At 52.8% G+C, this 22,960-nt stretch overlaps 4 protein-coding genes across 4 annotated transcripts; 1 reads left to right on the forward strand and 3 right to left on the reverse strand.

The window, feature by feature from the left end:
• The first annotated feature begins 5,687 nt into the window (after positions 1-5,687).
• On the forward strand, positions 5,688-7,495 carry KVR01_005003 (Rab geranylgeranyltransferase BET2). The gene is made up of 2 exons (XM_044786854.1): positions 5,688-6,171; positions 6,314-7,495. The coding sequence occupies exons 1-2, from the start codon at positions 5,805-5,807 to the stop codon at positions 6,937-6,939; spliced, it is 993 nt and encodes a 330-aa protein (XP_044645448.1). The 5' UTR covers positions 5,688-5,804; the 3' UTR covers positions 6,940-7,495.
• On the reverse strand, positions 5,688-13,727 carry KVR01_004918 (clathrin heavy chain). The gene is made up of 4 exons (XM_044784065.1): positions 13,225-13,727; positions 12,721-13,092; positions 8,434-12,666; positions 5,688-8,379 (listed from the first exon to the last, which is right to left on the reverse strand). Exons 1-4 carry the CDS (start codon positions 13,309-13,311, stop codon positions 8,026-8,028), a joined length of 5,046 nt encoding a protein of 1,681 aa, XP_044645363.1. The 5' UTR covers positions 13,312-13,727; the 3' UTR covers positions 5,688-8,025.
• A 3,657-nt stretch (positions 13,728-17,384) lies between these two features.
• On the reverse strand, positions 17,385-19,105 carry KVR01_005411 (uncharacterized protein; the record flags this gene model as incomplete). The annotated part of the gene is made up of 7 exons (XM_044794227.1): positions 17,385-17,656; positions 17,743-18,065; positions 18,119-18,255; positions 18,364-18,405; positions 18,474-18,671; positions 18,743-18,862; positions 18,929-19,105. 7 exons carry the CDS (start codon positions 19,103-19,105, stop codon positions 17,535-17,537), a joined length of 1,119 nt encoding a protein of 372 aa, XP_044645856.1. The 3' UTR covers positions 17,385-17,534.
• Positions 19,106-20,966: 1,861 nt separating this feature from the next.
• KVR01_005252 (uncharacterized protein) lies at positions 20,967-22,955 on the reverse strand (the record flags this gene model as incomplete). Its single annotated transcript, XM_044783492.1, has 5 exons — positions 22,840-22,955; positions 22,375-22,697; positions 22,099-22,315; positions 21,655-22,046; positions 20,967-21,602 (listed from the first exon to the last, which is right to left on the reverse strand). Exons 2-5 carry the CDS (start codon positions 22,684-22,686, stop codon positions 20,967-20,969), a joined length of 1,557 nt encoding a protein of 518 aa, XP_044645697.1. The 5' UTR covers positions 22,687-22,697; positions 22,840-22,955.
• Positions 22,956-22,960: the final 5 nt, after the last annotated feature.

The raw sequence follows: 22,960 nt of genomic DNA on the forward strand, positions 1-22,960 counted from the left end.
GGGCAGCGGCGGCGTTGTGCTGATGCCCAGGTGTTCCTGAGGGCACCCTGCTGCCCAGGAGATGAGGAGTTGCTACAAATATCCTCAGATGGACCGGGTGAGGTCGTCAAATTAAGATGAGTGCCGGCGGCCAGTTTCGAAGAACCCCTTGGATGTTGTCATCTCAATTATGGGTATCGGATACATGGGACGAGCGCACCATACGAGCCAGAGCCAGCGAGAGCCAAGGCCTACCGTTACATACTAACATACGAACGCCCAGAATAAGTCTTCCTTCTTTTTTTTGTGTGTGTGTTTTCCTCTCTCAATGATGTTCTGAAACAATGTTCCCAGATGTTACCCAAAATGCACGCTGACGGGTTTCTTAATTAATCCCATCAGCGTGGTATGATGGATCAGCTGGAGACGGGGAATTTCCCAGAGATGCGATTTCGATTTCAAAACGTCCGTGCCAGGGGGTGGGCTCTGCCACCGGCCGGGTCCAAATACCACGCGTCGAGGCTGACGGGGTACGGGGTACCGAGTACTTACTTGTAGGGACCTGGGACGCGGAAATAATCCATGTCCTTGAGGGACGCCTCGGGAACAGCCTACTGTGTACCTAGGTACGGAGTACAGCCTGTGCCACAGTAACGTTGAACCGTCTTCAGCCGACAGCCCTGGAGGGCATGGACCAGCAACACGACTCGAGCCGGTCGACATCTCTAGCGATTTGCAGCCGTTCTCGTGTGCAATATGCAATACTCATACACTTGTGAGAGACAGTGGGTGAGGACCACAACTCCAAGTCAATTAATTATCCAAGGTAACGGTCAATACATGGCCTAATACTCCCCGTATCTATCCACATTAGGCTTATTAGCTATCCAGGCATGTACTCCGTAACCAGGCCAGGTCACATGCTACAGCATATGGATCTCTCTAATCATATAGAGTTCAGCCATATTAGGGCCTCTCGTCGGCCACGTTTGGCGAGTCAAGACGGTGGCAGTTGGGCATAACTAACCCAAGTACTGTTACGAAATACTGCTAGTTCACACATCTGGGGTCCGGCTGACCAGGCACGCACTCGCACGGGCGGCTCGTGAAGGGCATGTACCCCGTATCAATCAGCGTACCACCAGCCTTGGAATACCGCGCCTGCTGACGGCATACCAATGCCGGCGCCAACAAAAAGAGGTCATCAATGTCTCGGGCCCTGGCCAGCCGTGTCTACAAGCGAGCGGTGTGGATGCTAGCCTTCATTTTGCTCCGGCACACGGGCCCAGATTGACTTTCTGCAATGGCCGTCGATCTGCCTTGCTGCATTGTGCATGTTTGACCATCTCGAGAGTTTACGGTAGTCACCCACAGTGCTACAGTAGTCCTGAAGTCTACTACATAGTACTATGCAACAGCAACACCGATGCATATCTGACATGTCAAAGGCATTGGGGTTGTTGTCTATGGGTCAGGGGCCCCGGAAGGGTTCGAGTTCAAATGTTACATCGCGGCAACACTGGCAGACTGGCAGACAAAGTATTATTATTGTCAACTGCGAGTGATTCGGATGTTGCCGCTGAACGTCTTGGCATAGGCGCCGTGCTGGGCCCTGGGCCAACCCATGTCTCGCATCCATTGTCATCTCGACAAGGCCATGGGAAATACCGCGAGGTGCTACCGGGCAACGTGGCCGGGCAGAGACAAGACGCAGATGATGGCCAATTCAAATCGAAATCGACGACAAGATGGGGGCAGCCACGGCAGGGCCCAGGCCAGGCCTACACAGAACATGCTCCCCTCTCCCCTCTCCTCCTCCCCTTCTCCCCTCCTGCCCTCTTGCCCTACTCCCATCTTCCAATGAACAAAAGAGAAGAGAGGCGCAACGTACTCCACACCCACTCACACGCCAGCACCCACACCATCTATCTCGTCGGGCCGGCACATGCAGTTGGGACCATCCCGCCCAGGCGCCATGACCGATCGCATCATCAGGCTCGCTCGGCCTTGCGGGAAGGGTGCGGAGCATTCACAAAGAAAAGAGAGGGGCCAGCCAGGAGGGCGCACACCCATCATGCCAGCATGAAGCCGACGCCATGCCCAAAGAGGCCTAGGCCAGGCACGCCTCAGTTTTGAAACATGTGCAGTCTCCCCCCTAGCACCACCACAGGTCCAAGTACTGTGAATGATCGGGGCATCGGGCACCCATCCTTGCCAAAAATAGAGCGGTCAGCATTCTCGGCTCCTTTGTGCATGTGTGTTTGTATGCTCCGTACTCGTCATGCAACTGCAGCTTGCTGTGAAGTCCACGGTGCTCGGATTCGCATCCATGAGGCAATCACTGGCATGCGGTAGTATCCGTAGTACCTGCTCAAGTACCTACGTACCTACGTACCTATGTATCATAATCTGCAGTCGACTGCCAGTACGGTAACATGGATCCAGAGCCCTGGAAGGCCTGGCCCCCGGGAGCTTCTTTGGACCCCTTGCAAAAGGACAATTGCTGGGTACCTGCGGCACTCTGGCCTCCACATGCAATTTACTGTACACGCTCCAGGGCCTCTCTTCCCAGCCAAGCCCGTCCGTCGTCTCTCGTCTTTTGCCCCGTCCGTCATCATGACTTTTTCAAAAACAGGTGATACCACCAAAGCAAAGAGAAAGAAAAAAATCCCAACCAAATCCCTCGTCGGATTTCCCCCAAGGCAGTGAGTGGCTGGCTGGCTGGCTGGCTGTCTTCTGCGCTGGACGATCCAGGTCGCGTGATGTGCGCCGCTATGCAATGCGGGCGAGCATCGTTGTGCAAATCGCAAGATGCGGATATGCGGGATTGCACATCCACAACATGCACCGCCCGCTTGGCCCCAGCCCAAGGGCCGCTGGCCCAGCCCCGATTGCTGGCTGATGCTGCTGCTGCTGCTGCTGCTGCTGCTCCTGCCTGCCTGTTCTGTGTGTCCCCCACTGTTTTTCTTGTTGCCGAACCACTCAGCCCACAGGCCGAAGTATCATGCGAAGGCAAACTCCACTCCCGCGCGTCGCCTTGGGAAGGTAACGAAGGGGGTCCAGGGAGCGATCACGCCCGGGAGGAACGGAGACTTTGATAATATGGCGCAACCCCAAACTGGCTGGCTGGGTCTGTGTGTTTGTTTCCCTCTGCTCAGGATATTTGATGACCAAGGAACAAGGTACCTATGTCTGTCGTGGTCTATCCGTAGTTGCTTCTCACCATAGCCACCCCTGTCCACACTTCGCACGTGTAGCAGACCTTCGAGCCAGGCCTGGCTGTGCGTGTGAGGACAGCCATGAGAAGGTGCACTTCCGCCGTCGGGTGAGAAGCAGAGTGAAATAGTCCGTTCAGGTTTTATCCGTGACAAGGTTGTTGTTGATGGTCTCGGAGTGAGTTGCAGAGTAGCAGAATCACATCTGAGCGCTGCTATCACAAGTGTCCATACTGAACAGGGGGTAAGTATTTCTTAGCAGCCGCCCGGCAAGTTTCTTCCCTTCAGAACTTGTACGCACAGCCGGTTCCATAGTCCCTCCCGATACGCTCGAGCATAAGAGTCCAAGCCTTTAAATGTCTGCAAAAATACAAGCTGGGTGACAGAATGTGTTGATAGGAATGACAGTAGTCACACATTCATCTCTCAAGGATGAAGGTGAAACAGAGAAGCAATGCCCATGACAAGTCTTCCACAAAGCAATGCGATCAAGCATGCTTCCCATCCCCTTGCTCGTGACCCAGAGCTCTCTCGCTTTTCGGCCACATAGCATGTTCATATCGAAGTCCACCAGTCTTATGCCAATCTGAACACATGCTGCGCATTTGTGGGAGGCTTCAACCGGGGGAAGGCGATTTGCCATAAGAGGTGGTGCGCCTGTGTCTGCGTTTTGCAAGCGCTCTCAAGTGGAGACTTAGGAGACCTTTAGCTGAACGCAACACTCTTCATTTTTTCCACTCCTCTTCAACGAATCTAGGAAATATTCAGATACCTTGCGTCGGAGTTTACAGGGTCTGAGCCCCGTGATGTTTATCATGATCCTTTCCTCTGCGAGTGCTGAGCTTATGGGAGTCTCGGGGATCGATGACAGGCGCGAACCTTGAAGACTTGACAAGTTGGGCATACAGTCAGGGGTCTCTTAGAATCAATTGATATAGGGAAATTCACTTAGGGATAATTCTTCAGAGAACCATATGTCTAATAGCATGGTTCACCAGGGGGGCAATCTTGGGAGTCGACAGACTCTACAGGCGCCGGGAAAACGCCCAAGTCACCCGGTCCGGGCCACTGACGGCTCATAACCCAAAATTCAAATGAGCCTCGGAGTCGGTAATTCAAAGAATCTCATCTTCAGCAGATTTAAGGACTTGGACGCATTGCATTCCTTGGATATTGTGATGTCCGGCATCCTCTTGGGGACTGTTATGAGAAGGCTTGTAGACAGCCAAGCCTGGAGAAGTCTCCCAGGCCTTGACCTCGCAACTCCATGCATGGCTTGCAAACTTCGAATAACTAATATTTTCTTGCTTAGAGCAGCTAGTCTACCGTCTCTGGAACTAGAATCTCGGTTACGTGCTGCAGCTTCGAGTATACATCCCTCCGAGGCTTTCATTTGCATTGCGGGATCAACTGTCACGGTACACTCATTGACGAGTCAAGACCTAACCTGTCTCATAAACGCCGTGGCTTCGCCGGTGGCCTTTGATCTTCAGTCTTCCCTCCTGGTGCAACAATGAACTCACAATATTGACCAGCCTACCCGCGCTGTGACTTCAACGACGGCAGGACAGTCGCGAAGAAATAGAAAATAGGGCTAAATATAGAGGCCATTTGGTGCCCCAGAAGCTGTTTTCCACCAAGACCAACAGCGCAAAATATACCTCGTCGAGTCACGGGCGGCGATTCATTGCTAGGCCCATCTGTTTGCGCCCGGGCCTCTGCAAGAGATCTGTTGTATGAATTTGTTTCTAGATTTGCGTACATAAATGTGCAGTAGTTCTGTGCACTTCATGTTAATGTTATGACAAAATATACATGTCGGTGGCGTCTGGATTATAGGAACCTGAATCAAGGTGTCTCTTGCGCTATCACTAGGTCTTTTCTCATTTCCGGGTCGCTCTTAAAGTTCAGAGTTCACTTTCTTGTCTTTCAGCTTCCGTGCTTGGATACAGAACCAGAGTTGCGAGATTTTAAACAATTAGTCACGACATGGTAGCAAGATTAGAGACAGCAGAGTGAGATGGAATACGGTCGACCTGAACAGCTGGAGATCATGAGGGCATTGTAGAGAGTCGTATGTAGACTTTCTGACATGAAAACAACGCAGAGCTGCTCAAGATCGAAATCGAAGATCAACGGGACAGATGGGCGTGAACACTGGCCGTTCAAATCCTTCCCAGCAGTTAGAGTCAGTGGGCACTGGGGAATTGGGTGCCGATTTCCCAGGGTTGAGTTGGGACCTTGGAACTTTGCCGAGTGAGTGCGTAGGGTCCCACTGCGAGATTGGCATTTGGTAACACTGAATCCGGTCTCATATGATATGTCATAAGTTGAAATCAGATGAGGATCTTTGACCGGTGAAGACTCATGATCAAGTGTCGACAGTCTTCTAGAACCGACGTTGAGAGCTGGCCAAGATGCCAGAGTGTGGGGCAACCAGACGGGCTTACCTAAAATCTCCCCGACTTTCAACGACATGCGCTAGTGAACACGCAGCCCCCGTCCTTGGCGACCACATCCCAGTCAGTGCAGTCAGTCACTCAGCCAGAGAACCAAGCCACCTTGTCTCGCACTCGCCCGACAGCAAGTATAAAACCACCCGCCCCGACAATGGCCACGAAGCTGGACGCCCTCCCGGACGAGCTGCAGCTGGCGACGGCCAACCACGTCAGATACATCCAGTCGCTGGACACGCGCAAGGACGAGTATGACTACTGGCTGACCGAGCACCTGCGCCTCAACGGCGTCTACTGGGGCCTCGTCGCCCTGCACCTGCTGGGCCACCCGGACGCCCTGCCGCGCGCCGAGACCATCGACTTTGTGCTCTCGTGCCAGCACGACTCGGGCGGCTTCGGCGCCGCCCCGGGCCACGACGCCCACATGCTATACACCGTCAGCGCCGTGCAGATCCTCGCCATGGTCGACGCCTTTGACGAGCTCGAGGAGAGGGGCAGGGGCAGGGCCAAGGTTGGCGAGTGTGCGTTGGTGCTTTGCCATTCCTTTTCTCTCACTCACTCACTCACTTCCTCTCTCTCACACTCCATCTCCTCTCACCCACTCACGTACTCTCTCATTCATGGAACAATAACACATAATTTGACGCTGACACCCCCCCACAGTCATCGCAAGCCTGCAGAACCGCGAGACAGGCACCTTCGCCGGCGACGAGTGGGGCGAGGAGGACACGCGCTTCCTCTACGGCGCCCTCAACGCCCTCTCCCTCCTCGGCCTGCTGCACCTCGTCGACGTCGACAGGGCCGTGGGCCACATCGCCGCCTGCGCCAACTTTGACGGCGGGTACGGCGTCAGCCCGGGCGCCGAGTCGCACTCGGGCCAGATCTTCACGTGCGTCGCCGCGCTCGCCATCGCCGGCCGCCTGGACCTGGTCGACAGGGACCGCCTGGGCCGCTGGCTCGCCGAGCGCCAGACCCCCGGCGGCGGGCTCAACGGCCGCCCCGAGAAGGCCGAGGACGTCTGCTACAGCTGGTGGGTCCTCAGCAGCCTCCAGGTCATCGGCAGGGCCCACTGGGTCGACCGCGCCGCCCTCGTGCGCTTCATCCTGCGCTGCCAGGACCCCGTCGCCGGCGGCATCGCCGACAGGCCCGGCGACATGGTCGACGTCTGGCACACGTGCTTTGGCATGACCGGCCTGAGCCTGCTGGGCTTCCCTGGCACGCAGCCTGTCGACCCCGTGTATTGCATGCCCAGGTCGACGATCGAGAGGGTCCTGGGGAAGTCGTTCTAGAGCCAATCGAAGCAATTCACACACAAAAGCATGCGTGCCCGCACCAAAAAAGAATCATGTCTCATCCCCGCATTGTTGCCCACGTTCGATCAAGACACCCACTCCTCTTGCAGTCTAATAACCTACCTCTTTCACTCCTCCATGGGGGTCAGGATACTCGGCAAGAGGAGAGGAAGCAGTGATCCGTTTACCTAGTTGGTCAACCCAGCGCTCCCCATGGGTGCCATCAACCAAGCAGCGGACCGACATACCTCATCTCACGAGATTTTACCTAGCCTGAACATGTTGGGCACGTTCTTATTCTTGATGTTGGGCGCAGTGAGCTCATGGGAAAGGCCGGGGCCGTTTTCGCAGATATCAAGAAAGCGCGAGAAATCCTGGCGTATGGTTTAGCTCAGAATGTTCTCGGTCACTGACTGCCGTGGGAAAAACATGCTATCTCGCCAGGCTATGCCACCAAAATTCAATCTGGTACTCATCTTTGAATATGTGAAACCGCACCGGGCATGCATGATTCAGGAGGCAGCATAGGTGAATGAGATCACGAAATAATTGACATGCGTAATTTACATCATACAGTAGTCTTTATCTCCACGTCCACATCCTTGCATTTTGGCCGTGTGTTATGATCGTCTCTCATGGCTCGAACACGGTGGCCGCCCCGAGCCCATAATCAACCGAACCGCCAAACCGTAGAAAGGATGGTGAAAAACCATCCCGAATGCCTGCGTCTCCTAATCCACCCATATGCATGCCGAAGGAGAAGGACAACCACCCGCACTCCATTCACCGCCTCCCACGACACGGCCCTCTAGATAAGCCCAGGCGAGTCCACGATGGAATGAATTTTGGGCACGAAAACAGTGGCCTCGGCCCGCCGGGGTGCATTTTTCTCCGGGCTCAACCTGGGAGTCGTCTCACGCGGACAAATAGGTCTGGGCAGCAGGTGCATCAAGTGGCTTCATCAGACTCGTGAATTTGAAGAAACTCTCCCCAGCCCTCGAGGGTAGAAACTCAGGCGCCCTAAAAGCTGCCGCCAAATGAAACAAGTTTGTTTGGGATATCATTGACAACCGGAGGCTGCATCTAAAAACCAAATCCGGTTGGTTGAGGGGCAAACCCAGTTGGCTGAGGGGCAAAGCCGTTGGGGGCACCACCACCGCCACCGGGTCCAGCAGTAATCATGAGGCGGTTGCCGAGAATGGGTGTGTTGTCCTCGACCTTCTCCTGCTCCTTCTCCTTGGCCTTCCGAGCCTCGTTGTCAGACTTCAGAAGCGCAAGCTCCTTGGTCTGCTGAGCCAACATGTTGATCATGTAAGGCATGGTGAAGTCGTTCAGCCCGTTGCGCCAAGACAGCTCCAAGATGAGATCGGGGCGCAGAAGGTCGTAGCAGGCGTACAGCATGCCGACATAGCATTCACGGTTGCCTACATCGACGAACTGGTGGAGGTTAGCAGATGCGCTCGAAAATGCCAGTCGTGGCCATGGACTTACGTATCGAATCAGGTCCTCGACAACTTCGGTCTTGCCAGAAATGGCAGACGTCTCAATCGCGTCCTTCCAGAGCTTGTCCTGCTTGGACAGGGCGATGGATTTCTCCCAGCGCTTGTTCTTGCGGTAGATGCTGGCAGCAATTTGTCGGAAGAAGACAAGGTCGTGCTTCTCGAGACGGGAGGCCAAGTCCACGGCGTCGTAGTTGTCGTAGTTCTCAACAGAATCGCGAAGCGTCTTGTAATCCTCTTCCTCAATGAGAAGATCATTGATGGCGTCGTTGACTGTGCGCTTGTTCTGTGTCTGCACATTCAGCAGGAAGGGCTTGATCAATGGGAGATTGTCGGACTTTTGGAACAAGCGAACAACGCGGTTCACGTCGATTCTAGGAGTGAGGGCCTGCAGAAGGTCGGTGAGAAGCGAGGGGTGCTGCTCCAGGTAGAAGTTGATGGCCTTGTAGTAGATTTCCAGGTTGGCAACCTTGACTGCCATCTCCTTGAACTGCTGGTGCTCCCACGAGTTCTCTGGGCGCTCCATAACGGCGAGGGCAGCATTGTCGTACTCGTCGTAGTGGTAGTAGCAGAACACAAGCTCAGGCCACAGGTTGGCCTCCTCGCAGGCGCGGATCATCTTTGGCATGTTCATACGGCTCCAGAACAGCTTCAAGTGCTCCATGAGTCGCTCAGGGTGGTACTTCGACAGAGCAATGCCCAGCTCGGTGAACATGCCCATGTGAGCGCGCTCCAGACCAAGACCCTGCTCCAGCAGGTCGATCAGCTCGTCGAAGTAGCCATTGCGCTCGTACTGCTTGACGAGGGTCTGCAGCTCCTCGGCATCGACGATAAGGTTGAGACCGCAGATCTTGGCCAGGCGGAATTCCTTCTTGTCGACGCACGCACCGTGGACCTGCTTCCACACCCGGATGTTGTTCGCCTTGCGAGCGCACTCAACAGCAGCCTGGTAGTCCTCGAGGTGGACAAGGGTGGTAGCCAACTTGGCCCAGTTGGAAATGCTGGTGAAGAAAATCTTGGCGGCCTGGTAGAGACCCTCCTCATAAGCCTTGTCACCTGACTCCTCGATGTTGGCAACATTAGTGCCTCGCAGGAAGTCCTCCAGCTCACCGATCTGGTCAAGCCGAGCATAGCAGAAGGCAAGGGCGGTATCGATCTCCGGCTCGCGAAGGGTCTTGCGAGCCATACGAAGGTACTTGACAAGCTCCTCGTTCTTGCCCGCATGAACAGCAATTTCGATTACCTCGGAGTAGTTCTTGGGATCCTCAGCCTTGATGTAGGATTCGATGGCATCACTGACGCGCAGACCATCGAGCTGTGCTTTCGCAACCTTGCTCCACACATCCGGCAGGTCAACCTCGTCCGCGTATGCTTGAGCACGGTCAATGCTGACAACATGCTCAACAAGCACCGAAACGGCACCGACCTTGTCACCAATCTTCTTGGCGATCTCGAATGCCTCCTCGTACAAGCCTACGTTGATGCAAACGCCAGAAATTTCCTCGGCATCGAAGCCGTCCAATCGCTGGATGTAGTCCATGACACGAGCCTTGTCAGCCTTTGCGGCGGTGAACATGAGCAGGTTCTGGAGGTTCTGGTTGTCGCTGAAAGGCGATGGCTCGAGGACGATCTTCTCAAGCAGCTCAATGAGCTCACCAGGAAGGTCAGCAGCCAGGAAGCAAGCCACAGCCTCAGAGACCTTGGCGGGATCAGTGGACTCAGGCACTGCAGTCGAGATCACTTGGTCTACAACCGACCGGCGGTGAAGGTTGTTCTCGCTGAGGACGAATGACCACAGCTCCTTGTCCGCACGGTCAAGAAGGTACCGGGCTTGCGCACGGTACATGGAGTTCTCGTTTGTGATGTTGACGAGCTCGAGGTCGTTCTGGCCCTTGCTGTAGGCGATGTACGCCAGGTTGGGATCGCGCTTCTCGCAGTACTTTCCAACGACAAGAGTGTCGTATTGGTCGTTCTCCTTGAGGAACTTCTCAGGGTTGTTGTTGGAGTCGATGTAGATCTTGGCCAGGGCATTGTAAACCGCCTGCTGCTGGTTGCCTGCTGCGAGAGTCGCTTCCAGGAATGGCAGGAGCAACTTGAGGCGGTTGCGCGACTCAACCTCAGCTACGAGTTCATCGATAGGCACTGAAGCTGCGTTGACAGTCGACAGTAGGTTCTTGATGATGTTCTCGTCGCAGTCGACGTCCAAGAGGCCACCAATAACCGCAGGAGCCCTACCGGGGTTCACACGCTGGACGTATGTCTCGATGGACTGGAACTGCTGGTTTTGGTACAGGTAGAGAATGAGGTCGTGAACAAAGTTGTGTCGGTCGCACACAATAATGAGTGGCAGCTGCTCTGCGAGCTTCGCCTCCTTCAGGAAGTTCTTGACCTTCTCAGGGTTGTAGTAGTTGCTGTCCCGGCAGATGCGCTCAACTTCGTTGAATTGGCCCATCCTTGTCGCGGCCTCGATGTACTTGAAGTGCACATCTGGGCTCTCGGAGAGGTTGACAATGCTGCCCAAGTAGTAGAAAAGACCTTCGGCGGTCTTGTACTTCTCAAAGAGGTCGATGAGGCGCTCGGGACCGAGAAGATCAGAGTACTTCGTGGCAATCTGGATGACCGACTGCAAATTCTGGCGGATGTTGGTCTTCATCATAGCGTCAAGGCAGTCAATAGACTGCTCGACTGACAACTTGCCAAAGAAGTTGACAAGCCATTCAGGGTTGAAACCTTGTGTGCCGGCGATGTTGACGACGACTCGCTTGACGGCTGCAGGGTCCTCGTAGAGCTCCAAAGCCTTCTGCATCAAACCAGCCTGCTCGCAAAGCGTTGCAATTCGGGTCTTGTCAAAGTGGGAGAACATGTCGTTGCCAAGAATCGCATCTGCGACCTGGGGTGCGTGCATGAGGTTCATCTCCAAGAGGCGAGTCTGAAGGTGGCCCTGCTCAGGGTTGTTGTCCTTGAGAGCATCGAGCAGGAATGCAGTGGCCTGTTGGACCATGCCCTGGGCCTGGAACACATCTACGACGCGTTCGATATCAACCAACGACCCCTGGGGCTGGTTGACGAGCGAAGTCGCGAATTCGGCTCCCTTCTCGGGGTTGCTGCGCACGATATGCTGCAGCAAGCCGACCCAGTCAGGGGTGTAACCAGTCTGCTGGACATATGGCAAGATCTTGTCAAACTGACCAGTCTCAGCAAGCCCAGCAACAACCTTGTGGGGGACGTTGGCCTTGAGGTAAATTGTGAGGGCCATGCTGAGATCATGTGGCCTAACAAGATCACCCAGCTGCTCAGAGCAGTCCAGCTTGTTCTCCTTCAGCCACTTTTCAAGCAGTTGCTTCCTGTTCTGTGCGAGGACGGGCGTCGCAAGCTCGATAGTCTCATGCTGGTTGAGAGTCCCCTTATCCAACAGCATACCAAAGTATTGCAGGATAAAAGACATCTGCCCAGGCTGCTGCGGCAGCCGCTTGAACTTCTCGATCGTGGCAGGCGTCCGCAGGAAGCCCCGTGGAGAGCTTGCGGCGATCTTGGCAGCGCCCATGTAGTCGCCCGAATTGAAAAGCTGGTCGAACTGGCGTCCATAGAGATCATCAGCGCCTGGAAGGCCAGCTCGGGATGCCATCTTTATAGCCATCTCGGTGTTGGCGGGGTTCTGCAGCAGGTACTGGACGACGTTGGTGTCGTCGACGGACACGAACAAGACCTGGCCCTTGCGGTTGATACCCACGATGCCAGATGACTCGCTGTCTCCGCAGGACGTAAAGATCGTTTCGCTGGAAATGCGGTTCATGAAGATGCAGGAGCCGGTTTCGAGGTCGTAGAGGTGAATAAAACCGTACTTGGTGACAAGGTAAATGACACCGTATTTCTGAGACACCTGCATGGCGACAGGGAAGTCGTTGACTGCCTCGGGAGGGAAGAAGACGTCCACGGCCTTCTTGGGGAAGACGGGGTTGGTCTCAGCGTGGTCGACCTCAACGACGTGCAGCTTTGCGCCTGCGGCAGTCCGTACGGAGAAGGTGAAAAGCTTCGTATCCTGAGGAGCGCCGTCCAATCGAATCGTTCCGAAGCCGGCGGCGTGACCTTCGATTGCCTGGCTGATGCCACGGTCGCGAGAGTAGAGCTGCATCTGGCCGACAACACGACCTTGATCTTGCTTGATACCAACTACCACCATCCACTTGCCGTCACCATTCACGCGATAGTTGATGATTTGGCAGCCCTGTTTAATTTGTTAGCACAAGGCGGTCAGAGCCACATGCAGGCTGTTGCTCACAGTCAGGTTGGCATGTCGGTCGGTGATCTTCTCAGGCATGTTCTGGTTCTCGTCAAACACATCCCAGTGGTAGATGGCGGAGTCTGTGACCAGGCCGAGGGAGCTGTCGGTGATCCACTTCCAGAAGACGACATCCTCGTTCATGGTGGCAGACTTCAACTTCTTCTTGTTATCCAGGTCAAAGATCTGGACCGTCCGCGATTGGGCCTTGAGTGCGATGATGTTGAGGTGCCAGTGCATGATGGCACTGTCAGCCTTGATTGGTCGTCTCGTCACATTGTTGCCGTTCTTCAGGTCGACAATGACGACTTCGGGAGACGCGGCCTCATTCTTCTTCTCTCGGATGCAGATGTAGTGGTCGGATTCGAGTGTCTGGAAGGTGAAAGAGGCATGGTTAGCTACTGCAGTTGCTGTTGCGCCGCCAAGCGCGCCTTTCGGCTTGCTTCTGGAGGTCAAGATGGATGTCGAGGGTCAGGAACGGGGCACAAGCTAATCAGGACGTACGCATGAGTTGAAGCCAATTGCAGCCTGGTCGACGCCTATGCTGGTGAGCTGTAGCAGCTCTGTGAATTTGATGGGCAGCGGTGCCATGTTGATGACTTGCGCCGACTTGCGCACAGCAAGTTCGGATCGATTATGAACTCAAAGCTGCGATGGGGACGAGCTGGATTAAGGAGCGGTATGGGAGAAGCCGGCGGACGGCGGACACAGCCGGTAGAGATAGGGGTGAAGAGGTAATGGAGGGAGGTATGCGTGCGTAAAGTGTCGGTTGTTTGTTTCGTGGCCAGCTTGCTGCCAGTTGGGCAGTAAGAAAGGGGTGGAATCAAGGTATTAGAGGACAGCCAGCCCACGAAGGAAAAGGAACAAAGTGAGAGGGCTCTGGATCCTGATATGGCCTCGCCTTTGATGGTGATCAGAAGGCGGTTGTCGTGGTCTCGTGCAGGGTGAAGGGTGAGGGTGATGGGTAAGGTGAGGTAGGTAAAGTGGCAGGCTGGACCGAGTTTCGCCAATTCATCAAATTGGCGACCTGTTCGCTCAGGACTGGAAACTGTCTGACGCAGCTCACTGGCGACTGGCAGACTGGGCAGGCTAGCCTGGCAGGCCTGAGCGCACGAGCCATCCCAGCCAGGCCAGCCAGCCAGCTCGACCCCTGGCCGGGCTCCCAAACTTGCTTGCTGAAGCTACAGAGCACCCCAGCAGCCCAGGTACGCAGCTCAAAACTGCGCTAGGCCCAGAACGGCTCACCAGGAGCTCTCCACGTATCCTCAGCTTGTGACAGTTAGGTAAGCAGTATCGCACGACGATCCCAATCACCTAAATCTCGTCTCTGTGTAGAGCCTAGATTTGGGACCTGAGTACTTGACTGCTCTGCACACAGTCTCACACGTCTTGAACTTCGCGCTGTTTCTGGGAGCCAATCATATCGGAGCCTGAAATGGCGCTTCTATCCCGGCTCGTAGAGCCCAACCAGACCCCAACCCTCTGTTGTCTCCGCTTTCATAGCATGCCGAATTGTTTGCGGGGGGGGGGGGGGTAAGTCCCAGGGGTGAATGTCTAAGTAATAGGTACCTAGGTACCTAGGTACCCGGACAGAGGGCATTACCACTTGTTGGATACGCAGTGCATTCATTACTCTCGATTTACGTCTGATTTCAGTAGTAACCAACCTCGCGACTGTGATTGTCTTGGCCCCTGAGGTCAACTGCGATCAATGTGTCGCAACAAGATCAGATCGTAATAGTCATCTAAGGCTATCTCGGAGCAAGCTTGCAACTGTCATATGTATACTCCTTCCTCATGTAATACTTGTTTGGTGCTTGGAATTATCCTACAAATTAAGCCTCATTAATGGCCGAGTCGGCCTGAAAGGTGCCATTGGTAGAGAGAGCATTTCTCGCCATTTCCTCATCACAATACTTATAAAATAAGTCCACAGACTCTACATGAGTCCATACCCTTGTCCATGGCGTATTTTCAGAGAATTTGCTTCATAGAACATTCTTTCCAGAGTGTATGTCAGGTGCGCACCTACCTAGGTACCCCCAGCCATCCTTAATCTGCAGCAAACCATCCATTCGCCCAGATATCAGGCCAAACTCGAATGTTTGAGCACAAATCACCCAGGATAATTGAGAGTGGAGCCAAGTTGGTCTTTGCTGTTTTTTTGGGAAAATCGGCAGGTTTCGACAGTGCTACGCGAAGCTGTCTTGTGTGCTTAAAACGCCTATGACTTCACTCAATCTAGAAATTTGCAATGTCTCAAGCGTTCATGCTGTTGGAACATGTGCTATACGAGCAGTACGAATAATAAGATGCCAGCGCATATATACTGAATCTACCATCAATCCCAAAGCAAGATGGTGGTTGTGTGCTACGCCCAAAAGACAGAGGGAAAAAAACAGGCATACGGCATCTGTCCTCGGCTTGGTGATTGAAAAAGTGCCCCCGGCATCACAAGAGGATACCGGCCTTTTGTAAACCGGGTGACCGCGCTTAATATCCGCAGTGGGACAGGTAATTCTCATCAGATATAGATCGATCCAAAGAATGAAGACGTGTAGGAAGGAAAGCAATGGTGTAAAGGTAGGCTCGGTGGCTGAGGCTCGGTGGCTGATGCAAGTCTAAAAAGAACTTGCTTTCTAATATCTTGAAGTGATGTGTACCCCCGGCCGGTCCCGCCTCTGATCTCTTCAGCTCTGTTTCCTGTGCTTGTTTTCCCCCCTCTCTTCTTAATTGGGGCAGGGGGCGGGGCGGAGTGTTGGTTTGGGGGAGGGGCCGTCCACGCTTGCAGCGAGAAATGGGAAACGGTGTGTTGTACAGGCGCTGGTCAAGAATAGACAAACATTACACCATGTACCTCTTCGCCCCCAAATAGTGGATTCCAGCTGGAAAGGCCCCGGGTCGGTGTCCAAGACAGGAAAGTTTCCAAAGTCTGTCTCTTTCGTTCCACAACTTGCGATTCTGTCTGAGCCTTCTGCAACGCTTTCTGACCAAGTGTAATACATGGATCTGACAGAGCTGCAGGTGTGCACTTGGGAAGGCGAGGCAGTCGGTCGGTCAGGCAGCGAACAGACGAGCCTCCGAGATTAGAGCCGCTATGGGGGCGGGGCCAAGGTCATGTACAGCTGGAAATATAGAGGCAGCTGTTGATGTGAGCAGAGAATGGCAGAGAGGGTCTGGTCCTGAAGGGTGAAACTGGCATATTCTGTGGCAGGACTATAATCTCCGTCCGCTTAAGCGAGCTGAACACGCCCCTATGGCATTTAAGAGTAGGTGTTTCCTATTTTCTCCTTTATAAGACCCAGGCCTGTTGCGTGTGTCGAGAATCGATATGCCTATTCCAGCAACCTGCCCCTGGACGCTCCAATGTGATAGGAAGAAATTACACGACACGAGCCGCAGTGCCATCTCTGAGACGACGAGCAGTGCTGGACTTTAAGGTACCCTACGACCTTTCCTTGAATTTATTTTCGGATCTAGACACTATCGAAGAGTCTGACGCTGCGCAAATGGCGTCGTCAACGGAGCCAGTGTGTTATTTTCCGGACGGCGGGGAAATGCCAGCTCATGGTCCCTGCAACTCAACCAGCGACGGTAAATCAAGCGCTTGTTGTGACAGAAATGGGGTATGCACTACAAGTGGGTATTGTTTTGCAGCAAACGGTTACTTGTATCGTGGAAGCTGTACGGACCGGACATGGAGGTCGACGGCATGCCCGAGTCGATGTCTGCAAGGTAAATGTTGTCTCCGTGTCACTGCTATTTATTATTTGCCCGCTTTCATATTTTGACGATAAACTGAACTTTGTATCTATTTGTAGTGAGAGCTAACTCATTTGCTAACCTCTACCGTTGTGCAAGTGGCGCGCGTGGGCTTTTTGATCCCACAGGTACCTATTGCTGCGGGACTGACAGCCCCTGCTGTGACCAAAATTTCACTATTAACCCGGGATATCCATTTTCCCCATTTGGGTCTGGAAATAGGGCTTCCGGTATGTCTTCCCACTCCACTTTCCCAGCTGCGCATACTAAACCGTAGACAGATTCCTCATCAACGTCTTTGCCCGGCCCAGCAATGGGAGCTGCTGTTGGAATCTCACTGACCGCTCTGATACTTGTACTGGGCGGGATCTGGGCATTCAGAGAAAAACGATGGAGACGTGAATTCCAAAAGAGACGAAGGTCCGAGCTCAGAGAAGAGTACGAGTATCCACCACACATAATCGAGCCTATTGGATCATCCGCCTCTATGGCTCAGACAAGCCGGAGAGTAGCTGAGTTGGAGTAGATATGAGTTATGTACCTTGCGAGTGGTAGTGGTACCAGACTGGACTGAGTGAGTGCCCAAAGAGAGAACGAATGTGTTGTTGTTGGGGTAAATCCAGGTTCGATTATAAGGATTCCTGTGAAGAAGCTGCCTGGATCCGTCGCGAGTTCGATGTTACGAAGTAATAGTATTCAATGTTATATTTACATAGGGTCAATGCCAAGGGTGCAAATTTGGCAGCACTGTTTGACCCGTTCCCACGGTCTTTCATTGACTAACTTTAGTACCAGTGGTGAACACAGCATGGTATCCGGGGGTCCTCCAAAGCAGTGGAGGACTATACATCATCAGTATTCACTCTGGCCTGGTTTAAAAAGCTTCAATTACCGGAACTGACGGCAGGTCTTGCTGAGACATGTGAGTGAATTGGACCCAGCGGTCCTTATTCTTGATCTGATATATACATGTAATATGGAGACTTTACATACCCAGGTGATCAAATTGAATCTACACGAAGGCTATCTGAGAGAGGTAAGCCGGCTTACACCTAAGCGCCCGCATCTGCCACACTCCGCCGCTCCTTATCCGAGTGAATTGAGCATACATCCCAATCGCTTGCGACTTTCATCCGAACTTGTCGTGCTTGTGGTTCTGCGCCATACTCTGTGCCTTCAGAAGTTGACTAGTCAGCAATGAAAAACTTCTAAAACGCAGCCAAGGACTTAGAGAGCTGGGTTCAAACCCAGTGCAAATACCTCCAATAGTAACAAGAGGAAACTCGGTGTCAGAGTTTCTTCTCTGGTTGTTGCTCTCCTCCATTCCAGATACATGCCGTGCGTCTCTGGAATGATACTTGTACCAGGGCCGGCGTCCGCTGCTGCTACCACCGCTACCAATGTTCAATTTTGGCCCGAATATTTCCTCCAGGGCTGGTCGCATAGTTGGCAAGGATGCATTTATTATTCCAAGTAGAGGCACGATGGCAGCGATCAGCGCTAATGGCGCAAATGTATACGTGATATCGGTAGGGTCGAGCTCGAGCATGTATTTGATTCGCACACACGTGATCCCTATAATTCTGTTCGCAGTCAGCTTGGTATAGTCGACTGGCAACGAGGTTTGTCTCCATACACAAACCCAAGCCCAAAAACAGCTGTCAGCAAAATTTTCTTTGATGTCTTGAGTTGCAGTGTCCATAGTATGGGCATTGGAAGCAGAATCACGATGACGTCTATGATAAGATCTGCTGAAGCCATGGCTGTGTACATCTGCTTATGTGTTAGTGAGCTGCCATGGGGTCCAAGGCAAAACAGTGCGGAAGTGCTCAGAGCATGACCACTTCGACTTGTTGAAAGAGACATCGGGCTCGAACTAACCATGTTTGCGTTACCGCATGTACCCGGTATGTCGACATCCCACTGTCAGCTTCGTTAGCCTCCTACTGCGCACAAAGCACAAGACGGCATCTTTTGAGGGTGTCGCTCACCGCTTTCCTCGGAGGGTTGCACAAGAATGCATCAGTCCAGAACGTTCCAATCCAATATGCAAGCACTATAGCCATGACGCCGTAGACTACCTTGGCGAAAGCATCTTTGCCTCGAAACACGACTGAGTAGAAGTGTAGAATTGATAATTTGATCAAAGTTACGAGAGTCAACCAGTGGAGGTCGAGGACGTATACGAGCTATTCCTCGTTAGTATGGGATACGGCGGACTCGTCAACACAGAGCAGTCATCCAGGATCGTGGAACTCACTTTGAGGAAAACTGTAATCATTCCTCGTCCTGCTGTCGCTATGACATATTCTTGGTGAAGGCCTTGGCCACACTTGATTACTGTGGTCATTTCAACTCCATATCGACTAGTCATCAAAACCTGCCATTTCTTTAAAGTTAATGTCGATGGCCGGTTCGATATTCAATAATGGAAAAGGAAACATACCGCAGCTATCAAAATGAGATAATCATTGGCTTGTAATCGCATCTGAAGTAAGTTTCTGCTCCACACCCGCAGGCCAATTGATAAATAACACAACAGCAGGAGAAAGCTCTCGATGACAACTGTTGCCGTCCCGACGGTGTTCTGGGGGAGGGAACTCGCCAGACTGTTTGCTGGCATCTTAAGGACCTCGGACTTCGATTTTGCCTTGGATAAATTTGATGACCGTGAGACTCAAGCTTTCAGATTGGGCTCCCATGTTCCTCAAATGGATATTCTGGCCACCAGTTGAAGGCAGTCACGCAATTCAGGCCGTTCTCAGGCCCAACGTGCTTGATGAATTATGGACACTCATTATAAGACCCATCTTATTTATCACCTCACATCGGAACTCGGTGCACATGTGTACTTATTCTATAAATAGCTTCTAGATAAGCACTTGAGTGGATATAAAGAATATAAATAATATAGTATAATAGTTATAGTGATAATTATTCTTATATTATATTATAAGCTTTTTTTCTATTAGTTTTTTCTTTATATATTTTAAAGATTTAAAGATATATAAGTAATTATATATATAAATATAATTTAATACTACTTTTAATATAAATCTCACATGTATTAAGAGAATTTTTATTATTTTTAGGAACTAGAAACAATATAACTTATTTGATCTTACCCTATCTAGTAAAGTGTAGGATACACAACGGGCTGCGAGTTACCCTTGCCGGTGCCACGAGTCATGGTATATATTGGCCGCTGGATCCTTCTGCGGGATGTGTACGGAACTGGTCACAATTGCAACATTACGGACGAACCTGCTACTCAGCCCTGCAGACTGGTGGCTACCTGATCCGCGCTCTACGGCTTTACATATACTCCGTACAGGGCGCTGCGGGCGCGCAAGGGTCGCTCGAAGCAGAGAAAAAGATTGGGATGTCTTGGCCGAACTGACAACTCACAATATGAGTACAGCCCGCATTTTCTGCGCTCCGTGGGCTTGTTCGTCTTCCCCTTAACCTGTTGGTCTTTAGCAAATTACCTACGAATGCTCGCCTACCTAGGCAGATTGCAGAACTTGAAATCAAGTCCAGCCCAGCGCTCGTCCCAGTTCTTGTGACTTCAATGTCCTAGCGAAGTTCTTTCACACATATGTCCTATTTGAACCCCTCATTGGAATGGCTTTCTCGGCTTCGGGAAGTTCTTCCATCCTTTCACGCAGCTGTGGATGGTGGACATTTGGTGCGAAGACTACCACAGTATAAGGCCATCTGCCGAGGGAAGAACAGCTGCCGAGTCCTGCGTTCATGTTGGCTTGTGGAACTTTCTCAAGACCCTCTCATATGCCCCCATTCCCCACGCCGGGCTATGCAAGGGGCTGAAATGCGAGACGTCGAAAAAGGTAACCTGTGCGAGGCATCATCTGGCGGAACATACCACCAACAACACAACACGTTCGGCGGCGGGGGACGCGCGGGTCGTCAAGGCCACGAAAAGTTAAAGTCTAGCCACATTCGGGAGACACTCCTATCTGCCGCGTCTTCTGCAAGGACAGATGCAGGTTGGGGGCGCAGCACGGCACAATCGACTTGAATGGGGGTTACGGGACCCTCGCCCCCTTGAACCCCAGCACCATTGGCTGCTTGAACAGGTCAAGGTGGATCATTGAGAGGGGCGAATGCGTTCGATATGACATGTAAGTACAAATAAATTCACACCCACCATCCTCGGCGCAACTCCGTACGAGAAACAAACCCCGGACTTGACTTACGAGTAGCGCGTGGTGAGGGAAGTCGGTCCTGCCCAGGTTCCCGCGAAGGCTTCCATGTCTTCGTGCCGCGCTTCTTGGGGCGAGGCGTTTTGCTGGATGTATCGTGCCTGGTGAGATACCAGTCAAAATTCTGGTTACACATGAAGGACTCGATATTATATCTAAATACTGGGCGATTCTAAGGCCAATGCAAAGTGCTTCTTCCAGAAGCTACCTAGAAGCAAACCAAAGCGTGGTATCCAAGCCACTCAGCATTGTGATCGGAACCTACGCTATCGGCGCGTAGAAGCTGAACCTCTGTTGCGGGTCGTACTTGTCCTTGAGTTCCAACAACCTGTCCTGCCGCCACTGCTCGTAGCCGTACATTTCCTGCTTAGTCTCCGTACCGAAGGCGTAGTTGACATACGCGTGGAACTCGTCACGACCCGTGCCTTCACGAATGGCATCGCGAATCTCCTGGCCGACCGAAATGGCCTTGGCGTCAAGGGCTCCTCCATCTGGCTCAAACACTAGAACCGGCGCCACGAGCAGGCGATCTCCTCGGAAGCTCACCGCAGTGGACTCCTGGGGTACGGCCTGTACGCCTTGGAGAGCGTACCCTTCGAACAAGAAAATGGACCCATTGAGCGCGGGAGTTTCCTCAGTGGCAGTGGCGAAGATATCATAAGCGTTCTTCAGCGCAGTGACGTTATACTCTAGGAGATCTACTGGGAACCTTAGCCCAGCAGTCCCTGCATCCTGACAAACAATGTCGTCCAGGCTCATAGCAGTCCAAGTGGGGATTTCAGTATAGCTACCGGAGGCGGCGTTTGCGGTTGTGGGTCCGAGTTCATCGAAAGGCGTGGTATACTGAGAGTCTACAATTGTGACTCCCTCCTGGAGAATGTAGAACATGAGAAGAGGCTTGTACGCGTCAGTAAATGTCGTTCAGACCGTTTTGATGTATGCTACTGACCTTGTCACTGGTGGTTGGATCATTGTATAGAAATGCGTAATTGGCTATGTCCACCGGTGGATTTCCATCCATGAAGAGATGTTTGTTCACGTTATTGTAGACGTCGGTGAACTTGTCGCCAGTGAAAATGTAGGATTTGTAGGCCCAGTCGGCGTACTCAACGTCGTATATCTTGGACGTGACCGAAGTCACAATACCGAAATTGTGACCAGCTCCTTGCATAGCCCACCAGAGGTCGGATGAGCTATCGATAGTGGTCAAGGTCCCATCGGCAAGAACAATGTTCATCGAAACGAACTGATCGGAGACTAGACCATGACGGCCTTGCAGCCACCCATGGCCTCCTCCAAGGCCTGGCCCAAGGATACTCGTGCACTCACATGCTCCGGTAACTATTTTGGTCAAAAACGGTACTCGTCATGCCCCTGTAGGATAATAGCTCACCTGTCTGTTTTCCGGCGGCCCAGAGCGCTTTCGTGACGTTCGTGGACAATGCGCCACCACCAATAGTCGCGGTTTTGCCGTCCCCTGCGATCTCCACGCTCTGCAGCTGATTCATCCAGATCTCGATTCCGCTTTGCATCCTGCCGACCGAGCTGATTGCCCCATGGCCGCCGTTGACGGCTAGGAAAGGTATGTTGAACTCGGCCGCAAATTTCACCTGCGAAACGATAAGTCATCCCGAAGCTCTTGCTTCTCTCCCAAACGGAACAAACACACCGTCTCTGCGACGTCGTTCTCAGTGCTGGGAACAACCACGACGCTGATCGTTGGGGTCTCATATGAGGACCATCGAGATGTCGCCAAATCAAAGGCAGTGGTCTCGTTCGGATAAATCACGCGTGCGGTGGGCGAGAGTTTGGGCACTAATGGGGATAGATCGAAGTCGGGAAGCCCCCGGTTGTAGAGCATACCGCGTATGCTGCTACCTTGAGGGAGACTCTGACAAATAGATGAGAGTGCCCAGGCGCCAACGGCGACAAGGGCCTCCATCTGCAGGCGCCGCAACGAGGCAAAAGGGGATCGGCTCATTGTCAGGAAACCTACTTAAGTAGTTGCACGGGTGTCAACCTTGGAACACACCTGGGCATCGATCCATGGTTGAGTTGCGAATGCAGTGGCCTTTACATATGAAAATAAGGGGTGGACCTGCCCACCCTGAAGGAGTTGTTGGTTGCAACTTACAAGGGGGCGTCTGCTTTCCAGGTTTATAAGTGGATGGGGAATTTCTTGTGGATATTCCGCAAAAGGCGCGTTGTGGGAATCGACGCTGGGCAGTGTTAGTTCAAATGTTAAGAAGCGGGGA

This window comes from Diaporthe batatas (genome assembly GCF_019321695.1).
Source record: "Diaporthe batatas strain CRI 302-4 chromosome Unknown Contig00005, whole genome shotgun sequence".
NCBI lineage: Eukaryota > Fungi > Ascomycota > Sordariomycetes > Diaporthales > Diaporthaceae > Diaporthe > Diaporthe batatas.